This window comes from Haliotis cracherodii, unplaced genomic scaffold (assembly GCF_022045235.1).
Source record: "Haliotis cracherodii isolate W230 unplaced genomic scaffold, xgHalCrac1.p SCAF_22, whole genome shotgun sequence".
Taxonomy (NCBI): domain Eukaryota; kingdom Metazoa; phylum Mollusca; class Gastropoda; order Lepetellida; family Haliotidae; genus Haliotis; species Haliotis cracherodii.
In genome coordinates this window covers 7,606,021-7,631,478 of record NW_027266278.1, presented here as the reverse complement: position 1 = coordinate 7,631,478, position 25,458 = coordinate 7,606,021, and the positions used below count along the sequence as shown (strand labels likewise).

Here is a 25,458-nt window from a genome sequence, read left to right as displayed (position 1 = left end):
CTCGACCGAGGCAATGCCAATCGTCCTTTAGAGGTGGTTATAGAATCCACGTTTCTGGGAAATCCCGGTCTATTCTCGTCGATTATTTGGATCCACACTTTCCCAACTGAGGGCTGTACATTGTTTCCAGCGACTGTCAAGGTAGATCTAGAGGCATAATGGTTAGTATGAGAAATAATACCAAGTGAGGGAGTTAACATCTACCGCTTGCACGGTATAAGGAAAGTAGACTAAGATGATGGTACTGATTAGAACGTCTTGATATTATTATGAGTCTTCTGCATGAGACTGAGAACAGCTCACAACAAGATCGAAGAATGTGCACTGTATACTACCACCTATTGGAACCCTGTGAAGATCCGGGTTAAAATTGGTCTTCAGTAAACCACGCTTGTTGATGCATATGTCATCCTAGATCTATATTCCTGTGGCAACTGCGTAGATTGATGCTCATGATGTCAGTCACTTCATGGATTTTCTTGTCCCGTGTCATGCATTTGTAAGACTGTACCTAATGTTCACGACCACAGTTCATTGTCATGACGTCACTCCCGACGCTGGGGCACGTGACGTATGGCGTAGTAGCGCATGCTCATTGGCGCTCACAATATGTAAACAAACCTAACACAACATCCGGAATCAGTTATTAACAGACGCTCGTCGTAGCTGAAATAGTGCGAAATACAGCTAAGAATAACAAACAAACAAAACTTTACGGGGAGACTATATAAAGTCTTTGATAGAAGTTGGAACAATATGAATACTTGACACTTTTTTGAGGTTAACAACTTCATTATTGTTTGTGATACTAAACTTATTTGAACAATTTAGACTAGCTTTCTTGAAATCTTTATTATTCAAGATGCCAGGGTGGATAAGGCCCCAGGTACCCTTTGTATTTCGGAAGAACTTAATTGAGAGGATCAGGTTGTAACAAGTGTCCCAGAGGGCAATCCTAGCTTTACAACTTATCCCAAAGTTATCCCATTTACTTAGGGATTTATCTAGACCTGCTCAGAGGCTGAAATTCAGCCTCAATGTCAATAACTTAACATTTCTCAATTCAAGTTGCAATATATATATATGCATCGTTTTATATAATTGCATTTAATGCAGTCTTGAAGTATCTTTGAAACTAAGAAAATATGAACTTTTAAGGTACCGTATTCGACGTAATAAGCGCTCAGGGCGCTCTCAAAATTAGAAATAGGGGGCTCTTATTAGAATGGTATTTTGGTGGAAAAAAACAGAGTTGAAAGATAAATTTCGTGGTTTATGCTTACAGCCTGAAATGTTTATATACGACAGATATGTTTTTCCAGCATTAAATGGCCCATAATTAAGAGTGCATATAAAACACGCGTGCGTTTTATACACAAATAAATAAGTCTTGTGTACATTGATCAATCTGAAGGGGTGCTAATTGGGATTGTTCACAAGCCAATATATTAATAAATATCGCCGTGGGCGCTTATTAGAGCGGGGCGCTTATTACGTCGAATACGGTATCCCAATTTTGAGCAAAATAATGATTCTTCCCAATTTGCTTGCCAGTGACACTTATTAGTACTCAAAAGTGGGACTACATCAAATTTCAAAACACAGTAGGTTTATCTCCTAAATGTAAGTTAGTGGGCGTGTCCTCTATCACCATGTCCACATGTTCCGCCATGCATACAAATGGTGCTATGCAACCTCTGTCATCACCGAAGGCATGGGTATGAAATGTTTAAAGTGTATCACAATATTTTATTTCTGTACCCAAGTTACCGTATTCAACGTAATAAGCGCCCAGGGCACTCTCAAAATTAGAAATAGGGAGGTCTTATTATAATATAATTTGGGTGGAAAAAAGACAGAGTTGAAAGATTGTAAATTTCGCGGCTTATGCTGACAGCCTGAAATTATACACAAGAAAAGTCTGTGTGTATTATACACGACAGATATATTTTTCAGAATTTAATTAAGAATTGACCTTCACTTTGTGTGAGTTCATTGGAGTATGAACCTTCATAGAGTGAGGGCCAAACTGTATGAACGTCGGAGCTTGCGACGACGTTCATACAATGTTGGCCCTCACTCTATGAAGGTTCATACTCCAATGAACTCACACAAAGTGAAAGTCAATTCTTATAATTTTTTATCACAATTTCTTACCTCAAAGGATGTAGGCCAAGATCATTATATTTAGTACGTGTGACTTCATGTTTACACTGACAGCCATACAACAACCAGCTAAATCGCGGAGTAAAATAGTTCCTCAAAAAGAGAGGTGACATGGGCGTTTTGATGCTCAACTTGCTCTTCAGAAACATCTTACGCAGCAGATGTGTTCAAATCATATCCTCATCAGATGAGAAAGGTCTGTAAAGAACTACCTCAGTAAGTCAGTCACAATGACAGCATGTCGTAATACATTTACATCAAGTACAAGACGTCAAAATGGCCGACACGATAAACGTGACGGGAGAGATTTCCGAAGTTGTTAATGAACCTGTGGTGGTTACATGTGTTAGTCATCATTGATCAAATGGCCGATCATTGAAAGGTGAAGAAAGATGCGTCAAACAGACACAAAGGTAAATTCATAGATTGATGGAGATGGTCAATGTCAGCCTAGGCACGGATCGAGTCGATACTACGATAGTTTAGATGTGCATTTCTTCGTTTGTTCATTAGGATGGGCCGTAGCGAGGATATTCATGAACAATCGTGCAGTCACGCTTTCTGACATTTCTCAATGTATACTGAAAGGCTGAGACCAAGAATAAAGGTTCTAAATGATCAGAAAGAACGCTTTTGCATGTTTTCTTGCTATGAAATTCCCAGGGGTTTCCCCAGGAATGTGGAAGTAGTCCGTCAGTGTTTACGTCATTTCAAGAACACGGTCTCGTGAAAAACGTATGAACGTCACATTGTGTCGTTCATACACTTATGAACGTCAATTTCGTGGTCATGTGACCGACCTCTCCTCCAATGGAAAAGCTGTATATCGTGTAAACTTCAAATTAAAAAATTATTTGCCCATAATTAAGGGTGCATGTAACACACGAGTGTATTATACACGAATAAATAATCAGAAGGGGTGCTAATTGGGATTGTTCACTAGCCAATATATTAGCAAATATCTCGGTGGGCGCTTATTAGAGAAGGGCACTTGTGACGTCAAATACAGTCATTTAAAGTAATTGGGTTTTAAATAGTTTGGTGGTATTTTACGCGAATACGCACCTCATCCGTTGCACTGACCTACATCTCAGATTGGCTGTAGACAAGAAATATATTTGAGAATATGCACACCAATGTCTACCATAATCACTTAGGCATACCCCAAAATATGTATAGGTTACTTATATTTGTCAAAAGTGAACTTTGAATGAGTTTTCCAGATCAAAATTAAAAACAGGCGCAGGTAACAGGTGTTTGATACAAGATGGCTGCCTCCACAAAAACAGCATCAGATTTTTGTTTTCGATCTGGAATCTTTGATCATACCAAATAATTTTAATTGTTAACTTTCAATAATAATTGATCAAATATGTTTCATGTGTTCGACGTGATTCACAATTTAATATTCTACTATTTCCATGAGATGTCTGTTGTATATCATTGTATTTCGTGTGGTATTTGTTAGTGGTGGGACGATACACCGATGCATCCGAGGATCGCAGTATTTTACTTCCCGATACAAGTATCGATCACAGTAGCACACTAAGTACAAAATATCCCTTCATACCTTAAATGTTTTCTTTAATGGCTGTTACACCATGGCTGTTACACCATATGACCCGTGAAGATTCCGGGGTAGAATAGGACTTCAGCAACCCATACTTGCCGTAAAAGGCGACTATGCTTGTTGTAAAAGGCGACCACCGTCATATAGCTGGAATATTGCTGAGTGCAGCGTTAAACAACAATCAATCAATAAATCAATCGTGTTACACCATATACGAATTATTAGTGAAAATTAGTAGTGAAAAAGTAAGTATTTTCATCCGTTGCGTCATACTTGACAGTGTGCCAGGTATTTGACTATCCTGTCTATGAAAACAATGGCTTAAACACCACAGATAAGAGTTCATACAAACAAGTATTGTGATACGTATCGGGTCGTGAACAAGGTATCGTGATGCATATCGAATCGCACGGTTGATGTATCGTCCCAGCCCTAGTATTTGTTGATATGTCTACAGCTTGTCACTTATCAATGTTTCAGGCGATGGAGCCAGCTCACAAGGAGATACTTCGAACTAACCGAAGTTTCTTGGTGGACAATCTATCTGATATTGCAGAAATTGTCAACCGTCTTTTTGAAATGAAAACAATCACTGCTTCCATGAAGGAGGGCATTCTGGTTTGTATGGCTGGGATCAGTTATTGTAAAGCTAAGATCAGTAATTGTATGGCTTTGATCAGTAATTTATGGCTTTGATCAATAATTGTAAGGCTTTGATCAGTAATTGTATGGCTAGGATCAGTAATTGTATGGCTTTGATCAATAATCATATAGCTAGGATCAGTAATTGTATGGCTTTGATCAGTAATTGTATGGCTTTGATCAATAATTGTATGGCTTTGATCAGTAATTGTATGGCTTTAATCAGTAATTGTATGGCTTTGATCAATAATTGTATGGCTTTGATCAGTAATTGTATGGCTTGGATCAGTAATTGTATGGCTTTAATCAGTAATTGTATGGCTGTGATCAGTAATTGTATGGCCTTGATCAATAATTGTATGGCTAGGATCAGTAATTGTATGGCTTTGATCAATAATTGTATGGCTTTGATCAGTAATTGTATGGCTTTGATCAATAATTGTATGGCTTTGATCAGTAATTGTATGGCTTTGATCAGTAATTGTATGGCTTTGGTCTGTTATTTTATGGCTTTAATCAGTAATAGTATGGCTAAGATCAGTAATTGTATGGCTTGGATCAGTAATTGTATGGCTTTGATCAGTAATTATATATTGCTATTGATAATTGTACAGCAAAATTCATCTGGGACTGGCAAGTATGGAGGGATCTTTAGGATCTACATGATTTCTACATGGCCTAACTTTCTGATATCCTTCTGAAAGCATCAGATGTGTTCAGATGATTGAGAATTTGACTTTGATCATTTTAATACTTGCACATATGGTACCTTCAACAGCACTAAATGTAGAGGTCAGCTGGGCTTGATGGAACGACAAGTTTCCGTTTCCAATTGTCCTGTTTGACTATTGTCAAATTCTCTCGACATGCTGGAACTATTGGATGGATTTGAGCCTGAAATGGATGTAGATATTCCTTGGACTAAGGGGCTTTAATTGAGTTTTTTAAGGCATCAATGTAGATTTCACTGCCTAGCAGAAATCTTTGATTTTCTAATATCAATATTTTATTTATTAAAAAACAGCATGTTTCTGGTACTGATTCAATGTTGTTGTTTTCGTTCTAAAGGAAGGACAAAACACAAAAACGGAGAGAAAAAGAGCTTTGCTTGATTTACTACCACGAAGGGGGAAGTTTGCGTTTGATGATTTCTTCAACGCCCTCATTGCAAGTTCCGAATACACTGCTGCTGATGTCTTGAAGCCAGGGCAAGGACAGGCCGCCATGGAGGAGGACAGACAGGCTGGAAAAACTGCCTACCCAGCCCCACAACATCTGGCTCCGTATGTCACCTCACCGGTGGAGGATGACCTTCCTAGATGTAGGTGCACCAGTATTGTAATCATCTTCATCACATCTTCCCGAGGACACGTAAAAATTCGGGGTAGAATAGGTTTTTAGCAACCCATGCTTGCCATAAAAGATGACTATGCTTGTCGTAGGAGGCGACTAACGGGATCAGGCTCGTTGACTTGGTTGAAGCATGTCATCGATCCCAGTGTCATGGATTGATGCTCATGATATCAATCACTGGATTGTCTGGTCAGACTCAATTATTTACAGACCGCCGTCATACAGCTGGAATATTGCTGAGTGCGGCGTTAAACAACAAACAAACAAAGGGCTTGAACAACAAGCAACCATCCCTCCATTGTAGAGGTAACTTGTTTATCGCTGACAACAGGGCCAGTAAAGTGGAAGAGGCTTTGATGCTCAGTTTTACATTATCACACTGAATACAATGTTAAAATACCTCCAAATTTAGGATATTAAGAACTGATGACAATCATGGGTTGCTGAAGGGCACTTTTAACCTGGATCTTCACAGACTGATACATTATCTTTGTGTGTGTATTTGTTTCAGTTTGGCCTGATCAGAACTACGATGCAGTGAATGTACAGGTTTTGCGTGTTCCAGAAGAAGATCACAATATGCGGAATAAATTTGTCAGGTCTGGTACAGCTCAATCGGGGGTAGGATCATATTTCTCACTATATGTTGGTTGGTTTGTTGGTTTCTTGTTTAATGCCGCACTCAGCAATATTCCAGCTATATGATGGCGGTCTGTAAATATTCGAGTCTGGACCAGACAGTCTGGTGATTGATATCATGAGCATTGATCCATGCAATTTGGATCGATGACCTGCATCAACCAAGTCAGCGAGCCTGACCACATGATCCCGTTAGTCACCTTGCAAACATAGTACCCCGAAGACCTATTCTACCCCGGGTCTTCACCGGTCCTATTTAAACAGACACATAAACAGACTAACATCTGTGTCTGTAGTCCTAGCTATGCAGAAGTGGCAATTCCATCTACACACAGGCAATTTGCTACAGCTCTGTATGGAGACCGACCATTTTATGTTTTGGGGGTCAGGGTTGGGCCTGTGACTGGGATTTTATCAGGGTAAAATTAAATTGTTCCAGAAAATTCTTGAAAGAAATAATTATGCCTTCAGACTGTTGAAAAGAAAAGAACTTACCTGCCACAAAAATTACATTGATGCACGGTGTTTTTCAGGCACATTGTTTTAATTAAAAAACTATCTTGTTTTGCAGCTGTAACTGAAAAAATATCTTATTCAAAACCCAAATCCCCCCTATCAAATGGTTGGTCCCTTCAGATTCATGTAAAGGCGGGATATTTTGCCCAAGTTCCTTACAACAGTTACCAAAATATCCGGCCAATTTACTAATTTTAGAATAGGGTTTGGGGTTCACGGCACTGGTCTCAGGGGTCCCATAGCAACAGCTCTTAGCCAATAGCCTGGGACTATGGGGTCACATGACAGGGGCCAGTGCCCCCGTGTGACCTCAAAACTTTTTAACCGCCTCTTTCTGCCTGCACTGCCTGGACACCAACATCGCCAGCTAGCCCTGCTCATTTTGTTTTAGGTAAGAGCACCAGTTTCTCTGTACGGCATCTATAGGTCTATTGTAGGCAATTATTGTATGGTCCAGTGCATAGTTATAACATTTACAGGATTAGGAATCATGTGCTGCATTTATTTTCATAAAGTCAAGCAAAATTCAAAACAAGTGTTTGGCCATTGTCCAAGTCATTCTTGCTGTGCCAAACTGGCAAACGTCGCTCATCTGTGACTGTCCAAAGGTGCACTCAATGGCAATAATGAATGACATTTATTTGTTGCACTATTTTCTCGTTTGAAAATAGCTGTAGTAAAATACCTTTTGTGTTTGGAAGTAATTTTGCTAATTGGATCGGCCAGTCAAAATTGAAACTAGCTCTTTGCTAAATTCAAAGTTCCATTTATTCCAAATTCTTTCGTCTGATAAATGCACTTGTTGCTGACAACAACAGAACTCTGTTGCTAGTTTATTTTAAAGTAACAAGTGGCTGACCCCTCACTGACAGCTCTTGACCTGTGCGCTGGGCAGCACACATTATCTTCGGCTATCCTCGGCATTCTCCGGCTTTCTTCCGGTGGCATCACAAAATGGCCGCACCGGATGTAAACAAGGCATGGCTCCGTCGTCTGCTTCATGTTTACCTTAACACAGTTTGGCCTACCATACATTAATGTCATCCTATCCTAATGTCTGCGAAGTAATGGTAACACATACCAGTTCACATATATGGCATAATAATCAGGCAATTTAAGATTAGTGTACATTCCTGCAGATGATAATTTTCTTGTCCTCTTGGCGTCTGGCGTTACGCAATCCCATATGATGACAGCTGGCTTAGCAGTAACCAACTTCTAAATATGGAAATACCCTGTTTATTAAATACCAATCCTGTCCTATTAAATATGTAATATTTCTACATTGTCGGATTGGTGTTATAAAGTATATTTCACGGCGTTTTCCCACTTGATGTGATAGTGAAGTCACCTTGTATTCAATAATAATATAATGTATTATATTATATGGCCAACAATTTGCCTGCAATCTGAGAAATATGTATTATGTAATATCCATTTACTACATTCATTTTTAATACATTTGCTTAAATTCGGCATTCATTCTGGGTAGCCTCACGTGGCTTACCTACTGGGTGTGTTGACATACTGTTGGAGCTAGCCCCATATGGACTGGTATGATCATCCAACAGGCAGTCATACCCCACTCCTCTTAGCCACAATTCTAGTACAGGCCAGGTGTCCTTTCGTGGTTATTCGGCTTACGTGTTTAAACCGGTTATTTAAACATGCATATCATATTCCAAATGCGCTGGGATAAATATTCCCTCACTTTGGGTTTAAATGTATGTTTTCAAAATCTTTATTGGCCGCTGTTAAAGTGACTTCACCTCACGTCAGGTGGGATCTTATATGTATCCTATGTGGTAGAAAGGATGTGATGATTATATTGGGGGATTATTGGTTAATGTCATTTCCGTAAACAATCATTGTCGTTGTGTATTTATTTATGCACATATGCCTTTTTGTATCAATAATGCGTTTGCATAGTCCTTAACATTGTCATTTTCTCTTATAAGTATTATCATCACATCCTGAATATCGGTTGGATTATTGTTGATTCTTTTAAATATATTTCAACCGCCTCTTTCTGCCTGCACTGCCTGGACACTAACATCGCCAGCTAGCCCTGCTCATTGTGTTTTAGGTGTCTTCCAGTCTGTGCGGCCAGGACTTGCACCCTGTAACTTCCTTACTTCATAATACACTATTAGTACTGTCTTTTTGTGTTGTGTCATCTTTGACTGGAGTATTTCGCGCAGTAAGCACACTTGCCCATCCCTTTTCCGTGAGACGAAATCGTTACACAACTGTGGTGATTTCACAGGTCTTACATTCAGATTTTTTTTTATATATTGTCTAAGCAGGATAAGTATTTAGTACGAGGGCCATTCAATATATAACCAGCCTAAGCTGTTTATCAGATCTTAACGGTTGCATGCTTGTCACATGCTGTGCACCAATGTATGTCACGTGCTTAGACAAAGTTTCACTGAGGAAATTGTATTTGAAGTCACACATGTGATCTATAAAGTTGGCAAGGGTAGATTCTGCCAAATTTTCGTCAAAGGTTGAATACAGGGCTGTTATTAGGTACCTCTTCTTAAAAGGGAAACCGGGAAAGGAGATACATGATGAATTGTCAGATGTTTATGGTGACAGGGCACCTTCGTATGCACAGGTCAAATTCTGGGTTGCAGAATTTAAGAGGGGTCGGGTGAACCTGGAAGATGAGCCACACCCTGGCAGGTCTGTAGAGGTGACCAATGACCAAACCAGTGAAGCTGTGAGACAACTGGTTGTCAAAGACAGGCGAATGAAGGTGTCAGAAATGGCCAAGGCCTTGGACATTTCAGAGGGAAGTGTCCATACCATTTTGCATGATCGTCTGGGTATGAGGAAGCTGTCTGCCCGATGGGTCCCGAAATGTCTGAGTGATGATCAGAAGGCTGTACGTGCGTCAATGTGTCAGGCACTTTTGACGCAATGCAGTCGGGATGCAGACAACTTTATAGAGAGAATTGTTACTGGTGAGAAGAACAGAGTAAGCAGTGGACTGCCTTTGCTTCACCCCGTCCCAAAAAGTTGAAGACTCAACCATCGGCTGGCAAAGTCATGGCATTTATCTTTTGGGATACCAAAGGAGTCTGGCTCATTGACTACTTGCCACGTGGCCAGACTATTGCTGGAGAGAACTACTCCGATCTCCTGGACTGTTTGCGGACTGCTATTCTTGCCAAACGGCATGGAAAGATCACAAAAGGTGTGCTGCTCCAACATGACAATGCCAGAGTGCACACCTGTCAACTTGCGGTTGCCGCAGTGAAGCGGAAGGGGTCCAAAGTATTGCCTCATCCACCTTACTCACCATACCTGGCACCAAGCGACTACTTTCTCTTCCCAAACTTGAAGAAAGAACTGCATGGACGTCATTTCCGGTCAGATGATGAACTCACGATAGCAGTGGAGGGGTGGTTATACGAACAACCCCAAGGTTTCTATCACAACGGGCTTTTAGCTCTCACACATCGCTGGACAAAGTGCATAGACCTCAATGGTGGTCATGTGGAAAACGAAGAAGTGAGGAGCAGTAGCAAATAGGTTAGGCTGGTTATATATTGAATGGCCCTCGTAACACCTATCATGCGGATATTAAAATATTGTAAAATTAAGCCCTGAATTGTTGTCTTGCTGATGTTATAACCCTTAAAACATCGAGACATTGCCATGACTGGTGTCATGCTGATGTTATAACCCTTAAAACATCGAGACATTGCCATGACTGCTGTCTTGCTGATGTTATAACCCTTAAAACATTGAGACATTGCCATGACTGCTGTCTTGTTGATGTTATAACCCTTAAAACATCGAGACATTGCCATGACTGCTGTCTTGCTGATGTTATAAACCTTAAAACATTGAGGCATTGCCATGATAGCTGTCTTGTTGATGTTATAACCCTTAAAACATTGAGACATTGCCATGACTGCTGTCTTGTTGATGTTATAACCCTTTAAACATCAAGACATTGCCATGATTGCTGTCATGCTGATGTTATATTATAACCCTTAAAACATTGAGACATTGCCATGATTGCTGTCATGCTGATGTTATAACCCTTAACATATTGAGACATTGCCATGATTACTGTCTTGATGATGATGTTATAACCCTTTAAACATCGAGACATTGCCATGATTGCTGTCATGCTGATGTTATAACCCTTAAAACATTTAGACATTGTCATGATGGCTGTCTTGCTGATGATGTTATAACCCTTACAACATCGAGACATTGCCATGATTGATGTCATGCTGATGTTATAACCCTTACAACATCGAGACATTGCCATGATTGATGTCATGCTGATGTTATAACCCTTATAACATCGAGACATTGCCATGATTGCTGTCATGCTGATGTTATAACCCTTATAACATCGAGACATTGCCATGATTGATGTCATGCTGATGTTATAACCCTTATAACATCGAGACATTGCCATGATTGCTGTCTTGGTGATGATGTTATAACCCTTAAAACATCGAGACATTGCCATGATTGATGTCATGCTGATGTTATAACCCTTATAACATCGAGACATTGCCATGATTGCTGTCTTGGTGATGATGTTATAACCCTTAAAACATCGAGACATTGCCATGATTGATGTCATGCTGATGTTATAACCCTTGAAACATCGAGACATTGCCATGATTGTTGTCTTGCTGAAGTTATAACCCTTGAACATGTCATGTTTCTGTTTCTACCATTGCTTTGTTGTTGAAATCTCTTTGACCATTGCTCTGCTTGTGACTGTTCCAGTATTACTGTATGCAGCGGAAACCAAGGGGACGTCTTTTAATAATTAACAATGAGGAATTTTCCACTGCAAGACAGGAGAAAAATCTTCCACTTGAAGACCGACATGGGACAAATGTAGATGCAGTATCACTCGATATGCTGTTCGAAAAGCTGTCCTTTGAAACAATCATCGAGAAAAATCTGACAAAGGAGGTAAAAGTCACTTTTTATTATTGAAATGTTTTGATGAATTTCAGTTCAAAATGTTGAAAAGACAAAACATCTATCCGTTGCACAGTCCAGATTAATACGCCACACACTTCGGGTAACAGATTCATCTTGCGTCACATATTTTTTCATAGGTAGATTTTCATTTGAAGTTCTAAACATATGCTATTTTCACTACTTTTAGACATATTTGTGTATTTGACCTTTACAAAAGCCCCAAACTGATTGAAATAAAGAACACGTGCTATTGTGAAGCCAGGGGCGATCAGGTTACCTAGTGGTTAAATCGTTCGCTCTTTACGCCGAAGACCCGGTTTCGTTTCCCGACATGGGTACAATGTGTGAAGCCCCTGTGTCCCCTGAAATGATATTGCTGGAATATTGCTAAAAGCAGCATAAAACCTCCCTCCCTCCCTCACTCACTCACTCACTCACTCACTCACTCACTCACTCACTCACTCACTCACCGTTATCCTTACCCAACCTTCAACTGGTGAAAAAGTCAAGATAAATAGTTCTAGATTTTTCAAAGGCAGCTAAACTGAATATGTACTTAGTTTTGTTTAATCCCTTTCAAGAATGACCAAGCATGCTTAAGTATGCATCTATGCTGTAAAATATTTCTATTGTTGTTGATGTAATATATTTTTAACATCTTCAAACCAAAAAGTATGTTCCTTGGATAATATCAGAAAGTTGAATATTGTTTAAGGATCTAATAATATCGCATGTTTGAAACGCTATTTCAATATTTCTCTTTTCAATTTCAAATGGTTTTGAAATATGGTGTTAAATGAGGTAACTTTTAGGAATTCATATGAAATAGCTGTACACCTTCTGTCTGCTAAGGGGGGCACGGGTGGCCCAGTCGTCTGAGGCGCCGCGATTCGCTGTGCAGAGTTGCGTCCCTTGGGCACGCCAGAAACCTATGATTGTTGGTTCGAATCCCGGTTCGCCCCGATTATGTTTCTAGGTTTGTCAGCACCATACCCGTGCTCGTGGGTTTCACCGAAGTGGTAAACGTCTGAGACCTGCATCACTTCGGGCTTTCCTCCCACATTAAGCTGACACGCCGTGATATAACTGGAATACTGTTAAAAGCGGCGTTAAACCCAACTCACTCACTCACTCACTGTCTGCTGAGGGGCAGTCGGGTAGCCTAATGGTTAAAGTGTTCGCTTGTCCTGCTCAAGGTCTGGGTTCCCCACATTGGTAACAGTAAGTGAAGCCCACTTCCAGTGTCCCATGCTGGGTATTTTCGGAACATTGCTCACTCACTCACTCACTCACTCACTCACTCACTCACTCACTCACTGTGAGTGTTGAAAAACTGCAGGATTGTCTTTTCAGAGAATTACTGAAGTCCTAAGAAGACAGCAGCAGGCCAATCATGACAATTATGACTGTTTTGTGTGTGTCATCTTATCCCATGGGACTGGCGGGGGCGTGTTTGGTGTTGACGGCGAGGTCGCTAACATACAGGACATCACTGATATGTTCAACGGTCAGAACTGCAAGACACTCGCTTGGAAGCCAAAACTATTCTTCATCCAGGCCTGCCAGGGAAGTAAGTGCACCTGGGACTTGTAATCATCTTAATCACATCTTCCCGAGGACACGTGAAGACCTGGGACTTAAGTTTCAGCTCACCTTGACATTGCCAAAGTGAGCATATTGCATTGGTTTGGGTCCATTATCATTAAGTAAAGGATAACAACTTTCTCCCACACCCGTGAAGATCCGGGTAGAATAGGTCTATAGAATGAAACTACTCGCTCAGAAATTTCTTTGTGGGGAATAAAATTTGTTTGGTTTGCTCTTTATTTAGACAACCAACTTGTTTGCTATTTTAATTTTGATTGGCTTGTTTCTTATGCTTGCGCTTGGCACTAATTGCCAGGGGAATGTTTTTCCAGAGATCCTCACTCTCGGTGCCTCAACTGCACCATACTTTGCGCTTCATCACACAAGTGTAATTTTTGTGTGCCACTTTCTCCCGTAAGTTTCTCCGGGTATATGCAGGTTTCAGCAAATCACTTTGCTCAACAGTTTCGGATGCGCTCAAAGAGGATGTCGGATTCACAAGAGTCTACTATGCTGGTGGGTGTTATCTATCCCCCCAAAGGCAGAGCGCTATGACAACGTCTTCATTGGCGTCCAAGGCAGGTTAATACATCTACAATAACTCCAGCCTATGCACCTCAGAGCACTTCTACTGAGTCAGCGTCTTCAGTTGTATCTACCCTGATGTCTACTCCGTCTACAGCCTTAATGTTTGCGACTCAAGACTTGCACACTCTATCAAGGCCAGTTATATCTGTGACACCCCAGGCGCTCTTCCCGATGGCGCTTTATGGACCCACGTGCAATCCTTTATGCAAGCCATGTATCAACAATCGCTTACATCTCCTCTTGAACAGACGCCTGCGCCTGCCTATCAGCACTATACTGTAGCATCTTCGGTGGCCTGTTCACCATCAACTCTGGAGACGAATACACTTACCCAGACTTGTGCAATACCCCAAGTGCCGATAGCGCCTTTGGCAGCTCTTACGTCCCATCTACGGATATGGCTATACCAGGGGTGGGCTTGGGTACTCTGTCATCGTCTCAAGGGACTTCATGGGACTCATTGTCTACTGGCAGGGAAAGGAAAGGAAGTTGTGGCAGAGGCCAAAGTCAAGGGCAGAGGCCAAAGCTCCTATCAATCCTGTAGGGATCCCAGGGTAGGAATGGGGGCCGGAGGGGAAACATTGACCCAGTGGACAATCAACACTGGGACCTCCCACCTCCAGTCGTCCCAGTAGTCAACACACGAACAGGTAGGAGACAAGATCTTTTTGGAGAAATTGGATCGGTATGGCAGACACATATATACGCTCTAAACATCCGTTCAGAGCCTAGGTCAACCCATCGTCGACCTATTTGCCGAACACCAAATAATCGGATCCGAACAGACGTTTTTCCGATTCCGGATCCGCAGGCCCTGGCAGTTGATGCACTAAGCATTTCTTGGAAAGGGTTAAGAGTGTACGCTTTCCACCCCCAGTTCTTCTTCCCAAGGTGATACAAAAGATAAGGGCAACCAGGAGCCTCGCTCTGATTTGGATCGCGCCATGGGTGTCCGGCGAGAGGATGGTTCATGGACCTAAGAAACCTTGCAGAAAGCGATCCACTATACCGGGGTGGCCCAACCCACTGGTCGATTCACACAACAGGCGACCACACCCCACGCCAGGCAGGTTTCATCTGCATGCCTGGTTCATTTACCAAGACCCCTAGGCAAGAAAGGCTATTCGGGTCGAGCAGCTTGGGCTATTGCTATGCGAGGCCTGTACAATGATAAGTGCACGTGGCCATCACTTGAGACCTATTGTAGAGAAAAGGCTCAAGATCCCACTGAAGCCTCACCTCAATTCCTGGCCGAGTATTTCCTAAACTTGCGTGCCAAACGACACTGATAAGGTAGCACCATCTCTACGTATTTGATAGCTTTCAATTCAGTGTTGGCAGTACCTGGGGAACATAAAATGACAAGATTCCAGAACTGCAAGCTTTATTACCCTCATTTAAGCTTGAGGCCAAACTTTGTCACCCAGTGTGTCATCTGAATGTAGTACTTCAGTGTTTCACTCTGTTCGAGCCACTCCACGCCACATCAATTTTCAAACTCACCAAGAAGACAATTCACCAAGGAGCAGTCGACCTCGGGTTATGCTGGGATTTTATAGCTAAAAACCAGTTGTCAAGACAACCCAATTGGTCTTTCGCAATCCCACCATCATCGTTAATCATGGGAGTGGAAGACGAAATGAACTATTATTGTGCCCTGTGCGTGCACTACGAGCTTTAGGCATGGGGCGTGGAAACAATTGTTTAGCCCGGTGACTTCCATGAGCAAAGTCAGCCATAATACCGTTTCCTTATGGTTGCGAGCTATCATCTTTCAGGCTTACAAGATTGTTAGGCTCTAGCCACTGAGAACCAACAACCCCCATGAGATCCGAGCGGTTGCCTCCACGATGACTCTACACAGTAATTGTTCTATTAGAGCCATCATGGAAGGATGTTTTTGGAGGTCGGACTCGGTCTTCGCTAGCCACTTCCTGAGGGACTTGGCTTTCGAAGACGTTGAGGGTATTCGCAGTATTGGACTACTGGTTGTAGCACAGTGGTAACCAACCAGCGAAGCCATGAAAACAATTGAATCATGTCCAGAGCCAGCCTTACCCTCCTCGAGTAGTTTCATTACTCAAATGTTTGTTTTTTTAACTGCGTTCACGCTATCATGGCTTGGTAACTCAGTTTCTAGACCCTACTGAAGCTGTTGTCTCTTATTGTTTGTTTACACGGACATTCTCATACTCTCGTAACCTTTCCGTGGACAGGATTGACTGATCAGCTCCCAATCTGTGCAGAAGAATTGAGCCATACAGCCGACACGACCTTTAGTTGGGAGAGTTTTTATCAAGTTCACATCTGAAGGTACTTCTGCCTCCATACCGTCGGGTACAGATGCATTAAGGAGTAATGCAGGATAAGTTAAAAAATCGGGTAAAATCTTGATATTTTCTTATTTGTATACTTATCCTGCATTACTGTGTCTAAGGCCCCACCTGTCACAGACGTGCCCCCCCACAATATCTTCAGCCATTTCACGTGTGACCGACAGTAATATCATCTTCCCGAGGCAAGAGAGTTAACTGACTTTAAAAGTCCAGTTTCCACCCTTGCCGAACTAGGCTGGAATTTCTGGGCTCGATCGTAGCACCACCAGTGGCTATGTCCTTTCTATGCCTCTCCTATTGACCATTCAGATTCAACCTCTCGTATCACTTGCATTTGCTTCAAACAAAATGGTGTCGCCCAGTCAAGACGATCTGATTGAAAATCAAGATCTATATTGTGATAAAGCGAGTCTTACATCGCGAAGTGCATCAAATCATGTGAGCACCTTGATTAAAAGCATGAAAAGATTTCGAAAAAATCTGTTGACAACGAGTTAGCGGTGCACATGCTTTGCAAATCCTGCAGTCAACCAAAATCTGCATGACACTTTACGAACTGGATTTCGATTTCAGTGCGCGATTTTGATTGGACTATGCATAGACTCATTAGTTCAGCCAAAATGTAACTCCATAATACCAGCCTTGTTCGGCAAGGGTGGAAACTGGACTTTTATAGTCAGTTATAGTCTCGCCTCGGGAAGATGCAGTAATATGGGGACATCTTTCGTCTACCACTTCTGGTTTGACACAGCAGCTAGTGATTGCAGGGGAGTCCTGCTCCTGCTTTTCTTTCTTCAGCAGGATCAATCACAGTTTCACCGCCGTCAAAAGGTAAGCAGTGAATGCATTAAGGAATAATGCAGGTTAATAAGTGTGTCATGATAAATCGAAATATTGATTGTTGAAAAGACCGAGGGCTTCTGCAAATGATAATGCCCTGAAAAACAGCGTTACCGTTTTCATAGCTAAAATGGATGGAATTTGTTATCAAATAAAAAGAAGCAACAATATCGGTTTTGAAACATTTTCTGCAATCAACACAAATGTCACTGACCACATTTTACAAATATGGAAACGTCATAGAACAAAACAGATGACGCCACTATTGAACGTGACGTCGCATATCCCTACCCCATGACGTCACCTAACAACAGGCGTGATAATGGCCCGTCGTCAAGCAATATGAGGGCATTATCAAGTTACAGTGGCCCGCTGATTTCTTATAACACGCGGGCAGTTTAATGATAATTTTATCCATTTTAGCTATAATTACCATATATTACAGTTCCCTGTAATTTTTTTGTATTTTTACTGTTTTTTTTCTACAGCTAAGCGAGACACAGGCAGTGCTGGAGCACAAGATCCGTCTGTGGGTGAAGTCAGTCTCAGGTTTGAGAAGATGGGCTTGAAGAATGAAACCGAGGCATCATCCAAATCACAGGTGCAGTGTGAAACAAAGGCGGATTCTGTTGCGGAAGAAAACCTTGGAACCAGAGCAGACACTTTTGTCGCTTTTGCCACAACACCAGGTGATGCAGCAGTCTAGTCTATGTCCCTAGTGGCTTGACTTTCATATCTTGCCATGGCTTCAGGAAGTATTCTCAGTCACTGCACCAGGATATATTGTTATTGTGTACATATTGGGCCTCATCCTTGTGTTAACTAAACATTGTGACCTCTTCAGTGTGTGGGGTGGTCGGGTAGCCTAGTGGTTAAAGCGTTTGCTTGTCACGCTGAAGACCCTGATTCGATTCCTGACATTGGTTAAATGAGTGAAGCTCATTACTGGTGTCCCCCACAGAGATATTGCTGGAATATTGCTAAAAGTGGCGTAAAATCAAACTCACTCACTCACTGATGTTGAGAAGTAGTTGATATGACGTCATCCATTGTTTATGATGTCAAACGTTACTTACATTATGTCATCTGAGCCAAAGGCGGTCTTCACTCACTCATTCTTTAGTGTGTATACTGTACAGTGGGTGTCTTCAGTGTGTGTACTGTACAGTGGGTGTCTTCAGTGTGTATACTGTACAGTGGGTGTCTTCAGTGTGTATACTGTACAGTGGATGTCTTCAGTGTATACTGTACAGTGGGTGTCTTCAGTGTGTACTGGACAGTGGGTGTCTTCAGTGTGTATACTGTACAATGGGTGTCTTCAGTGTGTGTACTGTACAGTGGATGTCTTCAGTGTGTATACTGTACAGTGGGTGTCTTCAGTGTGTGTACTGTACAGTGGGTGTCTTCAGTGTGTACTGTACAGTGGGTGTCTTCAGTGTGTATACTGTACAGTGGGTGTCTTCAGTGTGTATACTGTACAGTGGATGTCTTCAGTGTGTGTACTGTACAGTGGGTGTCTTCAGTGTGTATACTGTACAATGGGTGTCTTCAGTGTGTTTACTGTACAGTGGGTGTCTTCAGTGTGTGTACTGTACAGTGGGTGTCTTCAATGTGTGTACTGTACAGTGGGTGTCTTCAGTGTGTATACTGTACAGTGGGTGTCTTCAGTGTGTGTACTGTACAGTGGGTGTCTTCAGTGTGTGTACTGTACAATGGATGTCTTCAGTGTGTGTACTGTACAGTGGGTGTCTTCAGTGTGTGTACTGTACAGTGGGTGTCTTCAGTGTGTGTACTGTACAGTGGGTGTCTTCAGTGTGTATACTGTACAGTGGGTGTCTTCAGTGTGTATACTGTACAGTGGGTGTCTTCAGTGTGTGTACTGTACAGTGGGTGTCTTCAGTGTGTGTACTGTACAATGGATGTCTTCAGTGTGTGTACTGTACAGTGGGTGTCTTCAGTGTGTATACTGTACAGTGGATGTCTTCAGTGTGTATACTGTACAGTGGATGTCTTCAGTGTGTATACTGTACAGTGGGTGTCTTCAGTGTGTATACTGTACAGTGGGTGGCTTCAGTGTTTATACTGTACAGTGGGTGTCTTCAGTGTGTATACTGTACAGTGGGTGTCTTCAGTGTGTATACTGTACAGTGGGTGGCTTCAGTGTTTATACTGTACAGTGGGTGTCTTCAGTGTGTATACTGTACAGTGGGTGGCTTCAGTGTTTATACTGTACAGTGGATGTCTTCAGTGTGTATACTGTACAGTGGGTGTCTTCAGTGTGTATACTGTACAGTGGGTGTCCCCAGTGTGTATACTGTACAATGGGTGTCTTCAGTGTGTATACTGTACAGTGGATGTCTTCAGTGTATACTGTACAGTGGGTGTCTTCAGTGGGTATACTGTACAATGGGTGTCTTCAGTGTGTACTGTACAGTGGGTGTCTTCAGTGTGTATACTGTACAGTGGGTGTCTTCAGTGTGTATACTGTACAGTGGATGTCTTCAGTGTGTATACTGTACAGTGGGTGTCTTCAGTGTGTGTACTGTACAATGGGTGTCTTCAGTGTGTATACTGTACAATGGGTGTCTTCGGTGTGTGTACTGTACAGTGGGTGTCTTCAGTGTGTATACTGTACACTGGGTGTCTTCAGTGTGTATACTGTACAGTGGGTGTCTTCAGTGTGTGTACTGTACAGTGGGTGTCTTCAGTGTGTGTACTGTACAGTGGGTGTCTTCAGTGTGTGTACTGTACAGTGGATGTCTTCAGTGTGTACTGTACAGTGGGTGTCTTCAGTGTGTACTGTACAATGGGTGTCTTCACTATGTGTATACTGTACAGTGGGTGTCTTCAGTGTGTACTGTACAGTGGATGTCTTCAGTGTGTACTGTACAGTGGATGTCTTCAGTGTGTACTGTACAGTGGGTGTCTTCAGTGTGTACTGTACAGTGGGTGTCTTCAGTGTATACTGTACAGTGGGTGTCTTCAGTGTGTATACTGTACAGTGGGTGTCTTCAGTGTGTACTGTACAGTGGGTGTCTTCAGTGTGTACTGTACAGTGGATGTCTTCAGTGTGTACTGTACAGTGGGTGTCTTCAGTGTGTACTGTACAGTGGGTGTCTTCAGTGTGTACTGTACAGTGGGTGTCTTCAGTGTGTGTACTGTACAGTGGGTGTCTTCAGTGTGTACTGTACAGTGGGTGTCTTCAGTGTGTGTACTGTACAGTGGGTGTCTTCAGTGTGTGTACTGTACAGTGGGTGTCTTCAATGTGTGTACTGTACAGTGGATGTCTTCAGTGTGTGTACTGTACAGTGGGTGTCTTCAGTGTGTATACTGTACAGTGGGTGTCTTCAGTGTGTATACTGTACAGTGGGTGGCTTCAGTGTTTATACTGTACAGTGGGTGTCTTCAGTGTGTACTGTACAGTGGGTGTCTTCGGTGTGTGTACTGTACAGTGGGTGTCTTCAGTGTGTATACTGTACAGTGGGTGTCTTCAGTGTGTACTGTACAGTGGGTGTCTTCGGTGTGTGTACTGTACAATGGGTGTCTTCAGTGTGTATACTGTACAGTGGATGTCTTCAGTGTGTGTACTGTACAGTGGGTGTCTTCAGTGTGTACTGTACAGTGGGTGTCTTCAGTGTGTATACTGTACAGTGGGTGTCTTCACTATGTGTGTACTGTACAGTGGATGTCTTCAGTGTGTGTACTGTACAGTGGGTGTCTTCAGTGTGTATACTGTACAATGGGTGTCTTCGGTGTGTGTACTGTACAGTGGGTGTCTTCAGTGTGTATACTGTACACTGGGTGTCTTCAGTGTGTATACTGTACAGTGGGTGTCTTCAGTGTGTGTACTGTACAGTGGGTGTCTTCAGTGTGTGTACTGTACAATGGGTGTCTTCACTATGTGTATACTGTACAGTGGATGTCTTCAGTGTGTGTACTGTACAGTGGGTGTCTTCAGTGTATACTGTACAGTGGGTGTCTTCAGTGTGTACTGTACAGTGGGTGTCTTCAGTGTGTGTACTGTACAGTGGGTGTCTTCAGTGTGTGTACTGTACAGTGGGTGTCTTCACTATGTGTGTACTGTACAGTGGGTGTCTTCAGTGTGTACTGTACAGTGGATGTCTTCAGTGGGTATACTGTACAATGGGTGTCTTCAGTGTGTGTACTGTACAGTGGGTGTCTTCAGTGTGTGTACTGTACAGTGGGTGTCTTCAGTGTGTATACTGTACAATGGGTGTCTTCAGTGTGTGTACTGTACAGTGGGTGTCTTCAGTGTGTGTACTGTACACTGGGTGTCTTCAGTGTGTGTACTGTACACTGGGTGTCTTCAGTGTGTGTACTGTACAGTGGATGTCTTCAGTGTGTGTACTGTACAGTGGGTGTCTTCAGTGTGTATACTGTACACTGGGTGTCTTCACTATGTGTGTACTGGGCTTGTCAGGTTGTTAGTTCAAGATCTGGAAGTGTGGGTTGTTACTAAATACTTCATATTTCTTCTTTTTTCTTGCCTTTCAAAAAATTTATTTCTCTCTTCCAGATTATCTGTCGTACCGAAACACAAGGAGAGGCACGTGGTTTGTGCAGGCTATCACCTACATCTTTCAGAAGTTTGCTCGCTCAGAAGATCTGTTGTCAATGATGACCAAGGTAGATTATATTTCTTGTGAAGATCCGGGATAAATTAGTTCCACAGCAACCAATGCTTGCCGTAAAAAGCGACTATGCTTGTAGTAAGTGGCTACAAATGGGATCGAGTGGTCAGGCTCGCTGACTTGGTTGATGAATGTCATCGCTTCCCAATTGTGTGGATCGATGCTCATGATGTCAATCACTGGATTTTCTGGTCCGGACTCGATTATTTACTGACCGCTGTCATATAGCTGTAATATTGCTGAGTACGGCGTTAAACAACAAACAATAAATCAATCTTTCTTGTCATTTCTCTGACCATTGTTGTCATACATCTACTTTTGACTACAGATAGGAGACAGCGTGGCCTGATCAATATGACCATGTATAAATCTACATTACAGTGCTAGGGGCTGTGGTGTCACGCCTGGGACGATTCCAAGTAAATCTCTCAAGATAATTCAGTGATTCGATTGTGAAAAGTGGGACATAGGATTTAAGAAATTCAAATCTTTTCTTCCACAATAAACTGGAACAGTTTTACCCAGATAACTAAACCGTTGGCTGGACATGGCCCTCCCAAAATCCCTGGCCCCTCTGCCCAATATTTCACAGTGGGTTTCCAAACACTGCCAGCAGGACTACAGATCGGCTGAGCTGTTTATCTTGTGCATGTCCTTGTTTTGGTATTGGTCTACTCTCAATACTTCACAGGATTATCAATTGTCTGTGTTTCACAGGATTGTATTTTCTGTTTATCCTTCACCCCAAAATACATTTGGTTGTTGTTCGGTGTGATAGTGACAAATGTTCAAGCTAACTAACGGCAGGCAAATTTACTGTACTCTGTGAGTTAACTTTATGCCTAAACCCGTGAAGGTGAAAGAGTGTTAGTACATATATACACCAACCCGTGAAGATCCAGGGTACAATACGTTTTCAGCAACCCATGCTTGACATAAAAGGCGACTATGCTTGTCGTAAGAGGTGAATAACGGGATCGGGTGGTCAGGCTCGCTGACTTGGTTGATGCATGTCATCGAATCCCAATTGCGTGGATGGATGCTCATGATATTAATCACTGGATTATCTGGTCCAGACTTGATTATTTACAGACCGCCGTTATATAGCTGTAATATTGTTGAGTGCGGCGTTAAACAACAAACGAATGAACAAACAAACTTTGTGCCAATCGTAACATTCATTAAAGCAATATGCAGAGCGGGCAGTCACAGGGCTAATGCACATGTTGTCAAGCTAGAAACATTTGTGCAATGTAACATGAATGCTCATTGGTCTGGGTACTTGCATCCCTCTCGTTGATTGGTTGGTTAAAAATAGCAACACCAGGATATATTCACAGGTGTAGAATCTTAGTGTTGACATACCCACAGAGCATTGACAATGACATTGGCCAGGCAAATATAGAATTTGCTTTGAATAATACAGCTGAAACTTGATCCATTATTTTTCCAGTTGTCATCTTTGTTTTCAGGTTAACCTCCTCGTCAGTCGAGGTGAAATCTGTGGCCAGGGCCTGAAACAGGTCTCCATCTTCAATTCTTCCTTCAGGAAGCAGTTCTTCTTCTTCCCAGGCCTGCAGACTAATGTATCAGGACAGTCCTGCCCCCCCAATCAAATGCAGCCAACCAGCTAGACCTCGCATTCCACCAGACTGGCCTACCAGCAGCAGCAGCAGCAGCAGCAGCAGCAGCCTAGGTGTCATCCTTGAACTGTCATGGATACATGGAGCGTCTGACCCGCGTGTCTTTTAATGTCAAATATATTAACACCAGTGATAAAGTTTGAAACTTTGATTGTTGAAATATTAGGATCCAAAGACAAGGGGGAGATTCTATTTATCATCCAGAAACATTCTCCTTATCTAATAGTTTGTAAGCAACAAGAATCAGTGTCTTGAGGAAGAAGTACAAATCATCAGCTTCCGTAGCAAAGAGCTTAGTGATGTCGTTTGATTGAGATGTCATGGTTACCAGTGATGTCACAATGGTCAGCAAAGAATTGTGATGCAGTTTCCTTGTTATGATATCTCCTAGGAAATAAAATTTGATGTCACCGATGTGATATACAGAGAATGTCACCCTCGTGTCTTTTGATATCACGTATATCAACACAATTGATAAAAGTGGAAAAACTCAAGGCTTGCCTGACAATGGTCTACAAGCCATATCTCCTGTGGGAGCCAGTTTTGGATGATAAATCCTGTTTTTGCTAGTTTTGGAGGATAAATGTCATTTGATGGTGTCTTTAGGCTGAAGATGACAGGACCTCAAAGACTGTCACTGACCTTGTCCTTTTAAAGAGAGATGTCATCGATCCCAATTGCATTGATCGGTGCATATGATCCATGGTCCAGACTGGATTATTAACAGACAGCTATCATATAGCTGGAATATTGCTGAGAGCTGTGTTAAACAACAAAAAAACAAAGATATGTGATGGACATTCAATAATTTTGATTTACCTTCATGCAGCATGTGCAGACTTGTAGGTTGCCAAAATTTGAGACTGGTGTTCAGACAGTGGTAGATTTTTAGCATCCATTGCTTTCATGTGTTAAACATGCAAGATTGAAAAAATAATTCATTTGAGTTTACACAAGCGTCAGTTCCCCATGTCTGCAATGTTTACGCCGTCATTGAATTCATCAAATTGTGTGGATTCATGCTCAGATATCAATCACAGGATTGACTAGTCCAGACTTGATTATTTACATGCAGCTGAAAAATTGCAGAGTGTGGCATAAGACAACAAACAAACAAACAAACAAACAAACTGCAAATATATTCGAACTTCTGTACTATTAATTCATTTGATGTCTTTCAGACAAAACTGTAAAGACGATGCATGATTTCCCTATATGTTTCTATAGTAAAGCATGAGTTTGGCACAGTAGTTAATAGCTGTGTGGGGAGGGCACGGGTGGCCCAGTTGTCTAAGGCGCCACGATTCGCTGTGCAGAGTTGCATCCCTTGGGAACGCCAGAAACCTTTGATTGTGGGTTCGAATCCCAGTTTGCCCCGATTATGTTTCTAGGTTTGTCAGAACCATTCCCATGCTTGTGGGTTTTTACCGAAGTGGTAAACGTCGGAGACCTGCATCACCTCGGGCTTTCCTCCCACATTAAGCTGACACGCCCCGATATAACTGAAATACTGTTAAAAGCTGCGTTAAACCCGACTCACTTACTCCAGTTGTAATGATATTTGGTATTTGTGTACTTTGGACCTTGCTCTTATTTTGAAATATGTATTTCTTTGCACTGTCGCACTGTTGTTTTTGTTAATAATATTGTTACAAAAATACTATGAAATCTTTATATCATGTATTATAACAAAATGTTCATAAACATGCTGTTACATTTCTAACACAAATCTCTCTCCCCTGATATTAAAGGGTATGTCCTAGATATACACCATCAAAAACATTTTAATTTGGGAAGTGTTTAAATTCTGTGTTTTTGGTTTTCATGGTATGTGGTTTCTCAACTTCAATTTCATTTGAACTGTCACCATGATGCGTACGGTTCTGAATATACGGTCAGTCTGCTTGAAAAATAATCTCATTCACAATAAAAGGTTTCGACGGCAAAATAGCCATCCA

General features: G+C 41.9%; 1 protein-coding gene across 2 annotated transcripts in view; it reads left to right on the top strand.

Moving 5' to 3' along the window:
- Positions 1–25,458, top strand: part of LOC139471144 (caspase-3-like) — a 25,615-nt gene extending 157 nt beyond the window's left edge. The window contains exons 2-10 of one of the 2 annotated variants that reach the window (XM_071253408.1): positions 11–161; positions 4,217–4,354; positions 5,447–5,699; positions 6,243–6,352; positions 11,651–11,842; positions 13,208–13,424; positions 17,694–17,894; positions 21,743–21,852; positions 23,330–25,458. In XM_071253408.1, the coding sequence (XP_071109509.1) occupies positions 159–161; positions 4,217–4,354; positions 5,447–5,699; positions 6,243–6,352; positions 11,651–11,842; positions 13,208–13,424; positions 17,694–17,894; positions 21,743–21,852; positions 23,330–23,491 (1,386 nt within the window). In that variant the 5' untranslated portion in view covers positions 11–158 and the 3' untranslated portion in view covers positions 23,492–25,458. Of the gene's footprint in view, positions 1–10; positions 162–2,350; positions 2,580–4,216; positions 4,355–5,446; positions 5,700–6,242; positions 6,353–11,650; positions 11,843–13,207; positions 13,425–17,693; positions 17,895–21,742; positions 21,853–23,329 lie in introns of those variants that run through there. The other variant, XM_071253406.1, reaches the window with a different exon arrangement.